Below are 13,915 nucleotides of genomic sequence, written 5' to 3' on the forward strand. Positions count from 1 at the left end.
TGTTACTACATTATATATATACTTGCAGTGTGTATATTGTACATATTACATATTGTTATGAAGGTGTCTGTTACTACATTATATATATACTTGCAGTGTGTATATTGCACATATTACATATTGTTATGAAGGTGTCTGTTACTACATTATATATATATACTTTCAGTGTGTATATAAAACGTTTTGAAGTTGTTTTGGAGGCTACAACGATGACCACCTTTAGCCAAATCTTCCAAGCACTTTTTATCATCTTTAAAATTTATAAAAAAAAAAAAAAGACATGTGTTCTTGTCCCTCATAATTGTTGTGAACCAAAGGCAAAAGTCCCCTGGTGGGGAATTAAAGCTTAAATGTTACTGACAGTTTGTTAAATAAACATATGTATTACGAATGTATTTATTTTAATTGTATGTACATTTATTTTTCAGTTTTTATGTAGTATATTTGATTCGTATTTTTATTTTTGTAATCAGTCTGACCTAAACCTTGGTATTAATCTTTGTGATTAACAAGCAGGTTAGGTATCATTTTTGAATATGATTAAAATGAAGAGTAAGATTACTAATATTTGAGTGGTGGTAAAAATGTCTAAAAGGTAAAGAACCCCAAAAAGTGTCCATCTCACCATCCAGTTCCAAGCAGATGTGGTTCAGGCTCATCCCTCTGAACAAGACTCCGTCTCTCTCGCCGCACAGCACCACTCTGCCCACGCTGCCCATCAGGCCTGGATCCTGGCCAATGTCGGCACAGTTCTGCGTCACGTGGTACTCCCGTTCCAGGAAGTGCTCCAGCCTCTCCACCGCGCTGCCCTCCGGCTGGCCCGGATCCTCTCCCTCTCCCAGGAGCAGCAGTTGGGTCAAGATGGCGACTTGGCGTCGAACCCTCGTCTGGGTGAGGGCTCTGGGATTGCGGGTGCCGCTGGAGCGCGCCAAGCTGCGGAGGAGGTCGGTGCCTCGCAGGGGCGTGGCGGGGGAGTGGTACGGCCTGGCGAAGACGTACTGGTTGGCCGGGTCCACGCCCACGTCCTGCCGCGTCTGCAGCAGGAGCTCCAGGCAGGGCTCGCAGTGCGGCGGGAGGATGAGGGGCTGGATGCGTCCGCGCTTGCCCTGCACGCCCACTCGCGGGAGGTGGGGGAGCACCAGCCGCTCGAAGGGAGACAAAGAGGCCTCCAGCGGGGTAAGCGCCGGAGGCGAGCCGGGCGGGACGGGGACGGGGCACTGCGGGGTGACGCGGGCCCTGTACTCGGTGATGGACAGCTTGGAGACTTCGCACTCGCGCCGTCGGTTGTACAGGATGAGCAGCGCCAGGCTGGAGTGGCAGAGGAGGCGCCAGGCCTCGGCGGACTGCAGCTGGCGAGACAGCGACAGGAAGGCCGAGTGCTGCAGCCGTCGGAGGTACAGAACCAGGGAAGATAACGACGACAGGAGAGGCAGCATCTGGTGACGGCCGGAACTGCAGACAAAGATACAGTATATTAGTTTAGTATATATATATATACATATATATATATATATATACACTAGGCGGGTCGGGCGGTTGAAATAAAAAAAAATTAGATTTTATCCGCGGGTCAGGTCGGGCGGTTGAAATAAAAAAAAATTAGATTTTAAATAGATTCAGGCGGGTGGCAGTTAAACCAATTGGGAAATATATATACATAGTTAAATGTTGTTACCCACATACGAAAAACGAGCAGGCACCTGCAGCATATGCCACAACAGAAGAAAAAAAAAAAAAGAGATGGACACTTTTACGGAGCGGAGAAGGGACGCCTCGCCGGGGTCCGGGACCGAGGCCCCTTCCCTCGAGAGGGCCCCACCGGGAGCCGTAGCTGAGGCGATCCGCGAGAAGGGCCCGACGCACGTCCAGGGTCACCACCGCGCCCACCGCACCGACACCCCGCCTCGTCCGCCTTCGCCGCGGCCGGCGTCACGCGCAGCAGGTAAGCAGCTTACCTGCCCGCCACCCCCGCGGCCGGGGGCTCGTAACAGGGGTCACTCCGCGCGCTCCGCCCGCGCAGCTTACCTGCCCGCCACCCCTGTTGCCGGGGGCGCGTAACAGGGGTCACTCCGCACGCAGTGCGCTCACGAAAGGGGTGGGGCTCACCCTGGTTGATATAGATAGCAGGACGGTGGCCATGGAAGTCGGAACCCGCTAAGGAGTGTGTAACAACCCACCTGCCGAATCAACTAGCCCTGAAAATGGATGGCGCTGGAGCGTCGGGCCCATACCCGGCCGTCGCCGGCAGCGAGACGCGCTTGGAGGTGCGCTCAGCGCGGCTCCCATATGATTGCGCACTGGTGTGCGTCTGGGTCGTGACAGCATGGCACGCGAATGTCTGTGCTGCATTGGATCAGTCTCCTTTCTTTAACAGGCAAAAGCTTTATAACCTCACTAATGCCTTGCATCGTCTATATTAGATATATAACAACGGGCGGGTGCGGGCGGGTGCGGTTCTGATCAAATGTTACATCGGGTGGATGGCGGATGGTTGACGACTTTCTGATGCGGTTGCGGATGAAATAATTGCCTATCCGCGCATCTCTAATATATATATATATATATATATATATATATATATATATATATATACACTAGAGATGTGCGGTTTGCGGACACAACCGCGGAGTCCGCGGATTATCCGCGGGTCGGGCGGTTGAAATAAAAAAAAATTAGATTTTATCCGCGGGTCGGGTCGGGCGGTTGAAATTAAAAAAAAATTTGATTTTAAATAGATTCAGGCGGGTGGCAGTTAAACCAATTGGGAAATATATATACATAGTTAAATGTTGTTACCCACATACGAAAAACGAGCAGGCACCTGCAGCATATGCCACAACAGAAGAAGAAGAAAAAAAAAGATGGCAACGCCGGCAGCAAGCGTGGTACGCGACAAACTAAAATGTCCGTTGTGTCCTGAGCAAGACACTTCACCCTTGCTCCTGATGGGTGCTGGTTAGCGCCTTGCATGGCAGCTCCCTCCATCAGTGTGTGAATGTGTGTGTGAATGGGTAAATGTGGAAGTAGTGTCAAAGCGCTTTGAGTACCTTGAAGGTAGAAAAGCGCTATACAAGTACAACCCATTTATCATTTATTATAATACTAAAGACCAGGGGAAAAAAAGGCCAGAAAAGTTCAGCGTGGACTCGTTTTTATGAGGTTGTAAATCAGGATGATAGTAATGCTGGCTACGTGATTTGCAAGAGCTGCGACGCTGTTTATGTCTACGACAGTCACAAAACCGGGACATCTAACATGGTGCATCACATTTGTGCAAAACCCCGAACCTCCACCAAACACCCTGAGCATGAGCAGTTTCGTCCGCCGTGATCCCAGAAGAGTGCCACAGGATGTTAAAACAAGATAGAACGCAGCTGCCTGCAGCAGTTTGAGTGGCGCGAGCGCGCTTGGAGGTGCGCTCAGCGCGGCTCCCAGATGATTGCGCGCTGGTGTGCGTCTGGGCTGTGACAGCGTGGCACGCATTGAATGTCTCTGCTCCATTGGATCAGTCTCCTTTCTTTAACAGGCAAAAGCTTTATAACCTCACTAATGCCTTGCATCGTCTATATTAGATATATAACAACGGGCGGGTGGCGGGCGGGTGCGGTTTTGAATAAATGTTAGTTCGGGTGGATGGCGGATGGTTGACGACTTTTGTGATGCGGTTGCGGATGAAATAATTGCCTATCCGCGCATCTCTAATATACACATATGCATACACACATACATACATATATATATTTGTTTATCAAACTAAAAAACAAGTAATTAGATAATTATTGAATATGATTAAAATCAATAGTAAGATTACTAATTCAGTATTCAAATTTTAATTGGACTTGGGTCACTAGTGGAAAAGTTGGGCCTCGAGTACCAGTGGAGTGGAAAAACTGGCTTACCAGTGGATGATGTAAACATTGGCACACATGCTAGTGATGGCGGCGCAATTATAAAATACTTTGTCAACTTTATGTTATTCAACATCACTAACACTTGGTCAATATTCAAGTCCATCCATCCATCCATCCATTTTCTACCGCTTGTCCCTTTCGGGGTGGCGGGGGGTGTCGCTGGAGCCTATCTAAGCTACATTCGGGCAGAAGGCAGGGTACACCCTGGACAAGTCGCCACCTCATCACAGGGCCAACACAGATAGACAGACAACATTCACACACTAGGGACCATTTAGTGTTGCCAATCAACCTATCCCCAGGTGCATGTCTTTGGAGGTGGGAGGGGCCTATCCCCAGGTGCATGTCTTTGGAGGCGGGAGGAAGCCGGAGTACCCATTTTGAGAATTTGGAGTAATCCGTCGTCCCCTACAGAGCCGAACTTATAAGGATTACTTTTGTCTTTGTTGTAAGATAGTGGTTTAATTCATTATTGTGGTACATGTCGCTTCTACTGGAGGTTGTCCCCCAGTGGAGGTGTCTTGCCTAGAGCGTCCACAATAACCCACTATTACTTCTCAAAACTTTAATATGGAGTGATAGCCTAATGGCCCAGGTGCATGTCTTTGGAGGTGGGAGGGGCCTATCCCCAGGTGCATGTCTTTGGAGGTGGGAGGGGCCTATCCCCAAGTGCATGTCTTTGGAGGTGGGAGGGGCCTATCCCCAGGTGCATGTTTTTGGAGGTGGGAGGGGCCTATCCCCAGGTGCATGTCTTTGGAGGTGGGAGGGGCCTATCCCCAAGTGCATGTCTTTGGAGGTGGGAGGGGCCTATCCCCAGGTGCATGTCTTTGGAGGTGGGAGGGGCCTATCCCCAGGTGCATGTCTTTGGAGGTGGGAGGGGCCTATCCCCAAGTGCATGTCTTTGGAGGTGGGAGGGGCCTATCCCCAGGTGCATGTCTTTGGAGATGTGAGAAAGCCGGAGTACCCGGGGGGAACCCACGCAGTCACGGGGGAGAACATGCAAACTCCACACAAAAAGATCCCGAGCGCAGGATCGAACCCAGGACCTTCGTATTGTGAGGCAGACGCACTAACCCCTCCTCCACCGTGCATATTCAAGTCACCGAATGTAAATGGAGTATTGTTGGCGCTTTTTTGATGTTTTTTGGGGTTTTTATGTGTGGAATTGAGGACCTTCCATTGGACTTTTATTTACATTTAAGAGTTAGATAGGCAACATTTTAAAAAAAAGTGCAGTGGGACAAATGATGAGAAAGAATACAAATGTAAGATAATTGACTCACCTGAGAGAGTCTTTGTCCTTCTCCTCCGTGCCACTCTCATCATCCACCTCCTCCTCCTCCTCCTCCTCTTTCCCTTTACTTCTGAAAGACTGGGCACACTCCTCGTCCTCCTCTTTGCTCCTCTTCACCTCCACCACCTCCACCACCTCCTCATCCTCCTCTTCCTCCTGCCGTTCCCTCTTCAGCCTTTTGGCTCCTCCCTTCTTGGGCGGGGTCGCGGCCACGGGGGGCGGGCTCCTCTTCAGGACCGACACGGGCACCGCGCTCTGCCCCGGCGGTGGCGTGAGTGAAGGGGAGGCGCGGCTCGATTGTTTGGCTGTGGCGGTAGGAGGCGGGGACAAGGAGAGGTCCTGAACGCCACTCCGCTCCGCGGGGTCCGCCTCTGACGCCCTCGGGTGGTGTTGAGTGTGTGCGGGGGCAGGGGCGGGGGCGGGACTTGCGTTGTGCATCTGCGTGTAGCGCTCGACAAGGGCGGAGCACACGTCCGGCTGGTGCGAGTGGTGTTTGTCCAAATGGCGGCCCAAGGAGCGGAAGTGGCGTCCGCAGTAGTCGCAGCTTTGGCGCATGGCGTCTATGGACACGCCTCCTTTTTGGCCGTTTGCGCTCACGCTGCCTGAGTCGAGTAGAGCAGGAGCTTTGAACACAGGTTTGGTGGAGGCGGAGCTCGGGGGAGAAGGTGGAGGCTGGGATGAAGGGAGAGGATGGCTGGAGGAGGCGGGCGGTGTCCGGTTGGGGGTCTTTTTCTTCGAAGGGGCGCCGCGCCGCCTCCTACGGCGGCGTGGCGTGCGCCCGCGGGGGCTGGCGTTGTCCTCGTCTGCGGCGTCCGACTCGCTGGCGTCGGAATGGGAGATGGGAGAGGAGGAGGGCGAGAGGGACCAAGATGGGGTGACAAAGTCTTGATGTGCTCGTTGCTTCTGTCGCTGATGTCGCTGGGGGGTCAGCGACACTGGCTCCTCCTCCTGAGGACAAAGACACATTTTTAACTCCTGGGAAAAAAGTTAATGTAACTTTAACTTACAAACCAAAGACTAACATACTGTAGGATTGTCCCCATACCAATAATTTAGTACCCGTACCAAAATATATTTCGATACTTTTTTAAATAAAAGGGACCACAAATTTTTTTTATTATTGTCCTTATTGGAACAAAAAGTACATGAAACATATGTTTATTATTGTCATTTAGTCCTTAAATAAAATAGTGAACATACTAGACAACTTGTCTTTTAGTAGTAAGTAAACAAACAAAGACTCCTAATTAGTCGTATGCAGTAACATATTGTGTCATTTATACACCTATTATTTTGTACACATTATGAGGGACAAACTGTAAAAAGGGATTATTAATCCACTTGTTCATTTACTGTTAATATCTGCTTATTTTCTCTTTTAACATGTTCTATCTACACTTCTGTTAAAATGTAATAATCACTTATTCATCTCTTCTTTGATGCTTTACATTAGTTTTGGATGATACCACACATTTAGGTATGGATGTGATACCACGTAGTTACAGGATCATACATTGGTCATATTCAAAGTCCTCATGTGTCCAGGGACGTATTTCCTGACTTTATAAACATAATATGCATATTAAAAAAAGGAAAAAATATTGTGCGACGATAAAAAATATCAATGTAATCATTGTAGTATCGACAATATACGCTCTTGTACTTGGTATCATTACAGTAGATGTCAGGTGTAGATCCACCCATGGCATTTGTTTACATTGTGACGGCGGTGAGCTATTGTATCCTCCTACGGTGTGTAGGGAAGCATGTTTAGCTATTCCTCTCGTCCTCCAGTGATAATGATACTTGTAAGAAACTTACTTTATTTGTCGCCATGAAGGCGAGGATTAGTGATTTAGTCTATCAATTTCCACTTGATTTAATTTCAATTTTGCTTCACGAATTGTCCTTGCACCACTAAACATTCACCGGTATAGCTCGGTTGGTAGAGCGGCCGTGCCAGCAACTTGAGGGTTGCAGGTTCGATTCCCGCTTCCGCCATCCTAGTCACTGCCGTTGTGTCCTTGGGCAAGACACTTTACCCACCTGCTCCCAGTGCCACCCACACTGCTTTAAATGTAACTTAGATATTGGGTCTCACTATGTAAAGCGCTTTGAATCACTAGAGAAAAGCGCTATATAAATATAATTCACTTCACTTCACCCTAAAAAAAGGTAAAAAAATGATTTTAAAGTTTAAAAATGATTTTCAAGGTAAAAAATGATTTTCAAGTTTAAAAATGATTTTCAAGGTAAAAAATTATTTTTAAGGTAAAAAATGATTTTCAAGGTAAAAATAATTTTTCAAGGTAACATTTTTTTTTCAAGGTAAAAAATAATTTTCAAGGTAAAAAATGATTTTCACGGTTAAAAATGATTCCTCCCACCTCCAAAGACATGCACCTGGGGATAGGTTGATTGGCAACACTAAAAATTGTCCCTAGTGTGTGAATGTGAGTGTGAATGTTGTCTGTCTATCTGTGTTGGCCCTGCGATGAGGTGGCGACTTGTCCAGGGTGTACCCCGCCTTCCGCCCGATTGTAGCTGAGATAGGCTCCAGCGCCCCCCGCAACCCCAAAAAGGGAATAAGCGGTAGAAAATGGATGGATGGATGGAAAATGATTTTCAATAAAAAATGATTTTCAAGGTAAAAAATGATTTTCAAGGTAAAAAAATTTTTTCAAGGTTAAAAATGATTTTCAATAAAAAATGATTTTCAAGGTAAAAAATTTTTTTCAAGGTAAAAATTTTTTTTCAAGGTAAAAAATGATTTTCAAGGTAAAAAATGATTTTCAAGGTAAAATTTTTTTTTCAAGGTAAAAAATGATTTTCAAGTTAAAAAAGTTTTTCAAGGTAAAAATTTTTTTTCAAGGTAAATGATTTTCAAGGTAAAAAATTATTTTCAAGGTAAAAAATGATTTTCAAGGTAAACATTTTTTTTCAAGGTTAAAAATGATTTTCAAGGTAAAAAATGACTTTCAAGGTAAAAAATGATTTTCAAGGTAAAAGAAAAATTTAAGGTAAAAAAATTTTTTCAAGGTAAAAATTTTTTTTCAAGTTAAAAATGATTTTCAAGGTAAAAAAAAGTTTTTCAAGGTAAAAAAAGTTTTTCAAGGTAAACAATGATTTTCAAGGTAAAAAATGATTTTCAAGGTAACATTTTTTTTTCAAGGTAAAAAGTGATTTTCAAGGTAAAAAATGATTTTCAAAGTAAAAAATGATTTTCAAGGTTGAAAATGATTTTCAAGGTAAAAAAAAAAATTTAAGGTAAAAACAATTTTTCAAGGTAAAATGTTTTTTCAAGTTAAAAATGATTTTCAAGGTAAAAAAAATGATTTTCAAGGTAAAAAATTATTTTGAAAGTAAAAAATGATTTTCAAGGTAAAAAATTATTTTGAAAGTAAAAAATGATTTTCAAGGTAAAAATTTTTTTTCAAGGTAAAATTTTTTTTTCAAGGTAAAAAATGATTTTCAAGGTAAAAAATGATTTTCAAGGTGAAAAAAATTTTTCAAGGTAAAATTTTTTTTTCAAGGTTAAAAATGTGTTTCAAGGTTAAAAATGATTTTCCAGGTAAAAAATGATTTTCAAGGTAAAAAATGATTTTCAAGGTAAAACATTTTTTTCAAGATAACATTTTTTTTTCAAGGTAAAAAATGATTTTCAAGGTAAAAATTTGCTCCTCTCTTAAGAAATGTTTTTCGTGACATTATAAAAGAAAACCCTCGTCACTCAGCCCATCTCTTGTATACACAAACCACTCTGTGGGAAAGCAGGCTTCGCTACACATCTTAGAAGTTGTTTGTGTCCTATTCTTAATCTTATGTGATGTATGGTATCTTTTACATTGTACACATGCAAAGTTAGATAACAAAAAAATGGATGAAATGCACAACAGCGCTTCTATAAACTGCATTGAAACAAATAAAACTGTCTTCCCAGACTAAAATAACTCTCTAAATTCCAGCGTCAAGTCTAGGTTTTGACAGCACACTTCCAACACTACTGTTGGACCTCTTCAACTTCAAATTGTTGAAAAGCTGTCTAATAGATTTAAAATTGAGTGAAAACAAGCACAGTCTCACAAGACGGAGGGCGATTTATACCTTTCTTAAGTTGTGACTCTCGGAGTTACATTCCTGTTGTGCTGCAGACATGGAGCCACGGAAACCCTGAGAGGTACACAAAGTAGCCGCATTAGCACAAATGTACAGCAATACTTGTTCATATTTGTCATTGCAATCATCCTCAGCTGATATATCATGTGTCAGGACACCTTACACTCGACCCAATTTACAAACCCCGTTTCCATATGAGTTGAGAAATTGTGTTAGATGTAAATATAAACGGAATACAATGATTTGCAAATCATTTTCAACCCATATTCAGTTGAATATGCTACAAAGACAACATATTTGATGTACAAACTGATAAACAAAGTAGTTGGGAAAGGGCATGTTCACCTTTTAACAACACTCAGTAAAGGTTTGGGAACTGAGGAGACACATTTTTGAAGCTTCTCAGGTGGAATTCTTTCCCATTCTTGCTTGATGTACAGCTTAAGTTGTTCAACAGTCCGGGGGGTCTCCGTTGTGCTATTTTAGGCTTCATAATGCGCCACACATTTTCAATGGGAGACAGGTCTGGACTGCAGGCGGGCCAGTCTAGTACCCGCACTCTTTTACTATGAAGCCACGTTGATGTAACACGTGGCTTGGCATTGTCTTGCTGAAATAAGCAGGGGCGTCCGGATGGCAACATATGTTGCTCCAAAACCTGTATGTACCTTTCAGCATTAATGGCGCCTTCACAGATGTGTAAGTTACCCATGTCTTGGGCACTAATACACCCCCATACCATCACACATGCTGCCTTTTACACTTTGCGCCTAGAACAATCCGGATGGTTCTTTTCCTCTTTGGTCGACGTCCACAGTTTCCAAAAACAATTTAAAATGTGGACTCGTCAGACCACAGAACACTTTTCCACTTTGTATCAGTCCATCTTAGATGAGCTCAGGCCCCAGCGAAGCCGACGGCGTTTCTGGGTGTTGTTGATCAAACGGTTTTCGCCTTGCATAGGAGAGTTTTAACTTGCACTTACAGATGTAGCGACCAACTGTAGTTACTGACAGTGGGTTTCTGAAGTGTTCCTGAGCCCATGTGGTGATATCCTTTACACACTGATGTCGCTTGTTGATGCAGTACAGCCTGAGGGATTGAAGGTCACGGGCTTAGCTGCTTACGTGCAGTGATTTCTCCAGATTCTCTGAACCCTTTGATGATATTACGGAGCGTAGATGGTGAAATCCCTAAATTCCTGGTTGAGAAAGGTTTTTCTTAAACTGTTCAACAATTTGCTCACGCATTTGTCGCCCCGTCCTTGTTTGTGAATGACTGAGCATTTCACGGAATCTACTTTTACACCCAATCATGGCACCCACCTGTTCCCAATTAGCCTGCACACCTGTGGGATGTTCCAAATAAGTGTTTGATGAGCATTCCTCAACTTTATCAGTATTTATTGCCACCTTTCACAACTTCAAATTCTAAAGTTAATGATTATTTGCAGGGAAAAAAAAGTTTATGAGTTTGAACATCAAATATGTTGTCTTTGTAGCATATTCAACTGAATATGGCTTGAAAAGGATTTGCAAATCATTGCGTTCCGTTTATATTTACATCTAACACAATTTCCCAACTCATATGGAAACGGGGTTTGTACTCCAGTACTGTACATAAAGGTTAACACCAACAGTGGACTTTTTAAGACTTTATCTTGACAATAAAACATTTATTTTTTAAAAACCTTATGTGCCAGACTCTCAATTTATTATTACACCCCATGGCAAACATGATGACTTCACCAGTCTTGAAGGATGTTGAATTTTGTAACAGGCTTGAAGAAACACTCAAGGGAATCCAGAAAATAAATTGTGGGTATTTAGTTAATTTGTAGATCAAGCATAGTGGAAAAAAATATGGAATCACTCAATTTTGAGAAAAATTGATGGACTAAAGGAAAGAAACCACTAACAACTTTGTTGCACCACCTCTGGCTTTTATAACAGCTTGCAGTCTGAGGCATGGACTTTAACGAGTCAGGTCTGTGGCCCCTTCCCAAGGTTTCTTCTTTTACCCCCATTTCCGGCTTTTGGAGTTTTTCCTTGCCCGGATGTGGGTTCAGATCAGGGGATGTCGTAGTGGTTTGAAGCATCGACTTTGATGATTGATTGAACGTTTTGACCGTTTTTGTGGAGATAGTGCCGATATCAATATTTTGGTACCGGTACCAAAATGTATTTCGATACTTTTTAATAGTTTTCTAAATAAAATGGACCACAAAAAATGTCATTTTTGTCTTTATTTGAACAAAAAAATGTTAGTGTACATGAAACATATGTTTATTATTGTCATTTAGTCCTTAAATAAAATGTTGAACATACTAGACAACATGTCTTTTAGTAGTAAGTAAACAAACTAAGACTCCTAATTAGTCGTATGCAGTAACATATTGTGTCATTTATACACCTATTATTTTGTACACATTATGAGGGACTGTAAAAATGTATTATTAATCTACTTGTTCATGTACTGTTAATATCTGCTTATTTTCTGTTTTAACATGTTCTATCTACACTTCTGTTCAAATGTAATAATCACTTATTCTTCTCTTCTTTCATACTTGACATTAGTTTTGGATGATACCACACATTTAGATATCGATCTGATACCAAGTAGTTGCAAGATCATACAATAAAATATAATACCTAATACACCAGTAATAATATGGTTAAAAAATACTGATGTAAAGGGTAGGTGTCGCACTGTTTTCTCTTAACATGTTCTATCTACACTTCTGTTAAAATGTAATAATCACTTATTATTCTCTTCTTTCATACTTGACATTAGTTTTGGATGATACCACACATTTAGGTATGGATGTGATACCAAGTAGTTACAGGATCATACATTGGTCATATTCAAAGTCCTCATGTGTCCAGGCATGTATTTACTGACTTTATACACATAATATGAATTTTTAAAAATTTAAAAAAGATTTTGTGATGCTTAAAAATATAGATGTAATCATAGTAGTATTGACTAGATACACTCTTGTACTTGGTATCATTACAGTGATTTCCTGACTTTATAAACATAATATACATTTAAAAAAAAGGAAAAAATATTGTGTGACGATAAAAAAATATCAATGTAATCATTGTAGTATCGACAAAAAAACGCTCTTGTACTTGGTATCATTACAGTGGATGTCAGGTGTAGATCCACCCATGGCATTTGTTTACATTGTGACGGCGGTGAGCTATTGTATCCTCCTACGGTGTGTAGTGAAGCATGTTTAGCTGTTCCTCGTCCTCCAGTGATAACGATACTTGTAAGAAACTCACTTTACTTGTCGCCATGGAGGCCAGGATTAGTGATTTAGAAGTAGCTAAAACACTGTGGATGGACGTTAGCCACTAGCTAGCTAGCCATGTCTTAAAGCACCTCTTCCTGAGGGTGTTTCAGTGTTATAACTTCACCTTTATCTTGACTTTTTACACCAAAATGCGTCCATTCTCCCTTTTCTGTCTACACGCTGTGTCTGCTTGTAAGTACTCTGTGTGTGTGCGCTGCCCAACATGCTCCTCTGCACGTAAAACCAGCAATGCCCGTTAAAAAAAAGGGGGGGGAGGGTGACCGGTACTTTTTAGAGGCGGTATAGTACTGAATATGATTCATTAGTATCGCGGTACTACAGTGATGTGCGGTCACTAGAGGCAGGTGAGGCCCGGCCTCACCTGCCATCATGGAAAGAAAAAAATGTAAAAAGAAAAAAAAAATATTAAATTGTTATATGTATCCAGTGATTATACTATAAAGTTATTTTCCATTTAACTTCACCAGTTTTAGATTACTTTTTATTCAAAATCGCTGAATTTTCACATTTGCCGTTCAAATACTGAGAAGAGACGGTGCGGTGAACAGCAGCCAGTCGAGGCACGTCACTCAGTGCCTCAACATGGACGGACTCGGCTAACTGCTGGCCTGCTGTGCAGTGAGACCGTATTGCTATATGAATTATATTATACATTTCCATAGTTTAGTTAGCTGAGGTATATAATGTACAGTGTATTTTGTCAACAACTGTATGTGTGTAACGTATTTCTTGTGCTGAGCGATCATAAAACTGCTGCGAAGACGCACTGGCTGAGGCACGCGTAACCACGCCTCCTGGTGCTTAAGACACGTTCGCCGCAGACTGCACCCACCTACGGGAACGCCACACCAACCAAAGCCCACACCCAAACCCTCCACGTGCAAGACCGAATCCACCCAAAAAAAGTCACTTAACAAGAAGCCAAAAAGTGCAAAAACAACATTGCTCGCGCCGGAGGAGCCGTGAACGACTGCAAGGACACTACATTAGGTACACTTGCAGACTGCAGCACGGATTTCATATTTCATTCATTCCCAACTCCTCCACACCGAACACCACTGTACCCGCACTGATAAGTAAAGGTAAGACCATAATAACGTTTTTTTTTTATAGAATGTGCTTTTTTGTGAGCTACAGTTTGTATGTGTAAAGTTAAAGTTAAGTTAAAGCAGGGGCGTCACTAGCTTTTAAGGACAGGGGGGGCTTTGCCCCCAGGAGATGCACAGGATGCGAGCGAATGTTACGCACGAGCACAAAACTTCACAAACTGCT

At 42.9% G+C, this 13,915-nt stretch overlaps 1 protein-coding gene across 1 annotated transcript in view; it reads right to left on the reverse strand.

Moving 5' to 3' along the window:
* LOC133621947 (uncharacterized) overlaps positions 1-13,915 on the reverse strand; it is a 55,020-nt gene that overhangs the window by 10,870 nt on the left and 30,235 nt on the right. Inside the window, exons 5-7 of the mRNA XM_061984423.2 lie at positions 9,310-9,375; positions 5,195-6,153; positions 626-1,452 (exon numbers count right to left, since the gene is read on the reverse strand). Coding sequence (XP_061840407.1) covers positions 626-1,452; positions 5,195-6,153; positions 9,310-9,375 — 1,852 coding nt within the window. The remainder of the gene's footprint in view (positions 1-625; positions 1,453-5,194; positions 6,154-9,309; positions 9,376-13,915) is intronic.

The sequence above is a fragment of the Nerophis lumbriciformis genome, linkage group LG25, assembly GCF_033978685.3.
Source record: "Nerophis lumbriciformis linkage group LG25, RoL_Nlum_v2.1, whole genome shotgun sequence".
Taxonomy (NCBI): Eukaryota; Metazoa; Chordata; class Actinopteri; order Syngnathiformes; family Syngnathidae; genus Nerophis; species Nerophis lumbriciformis.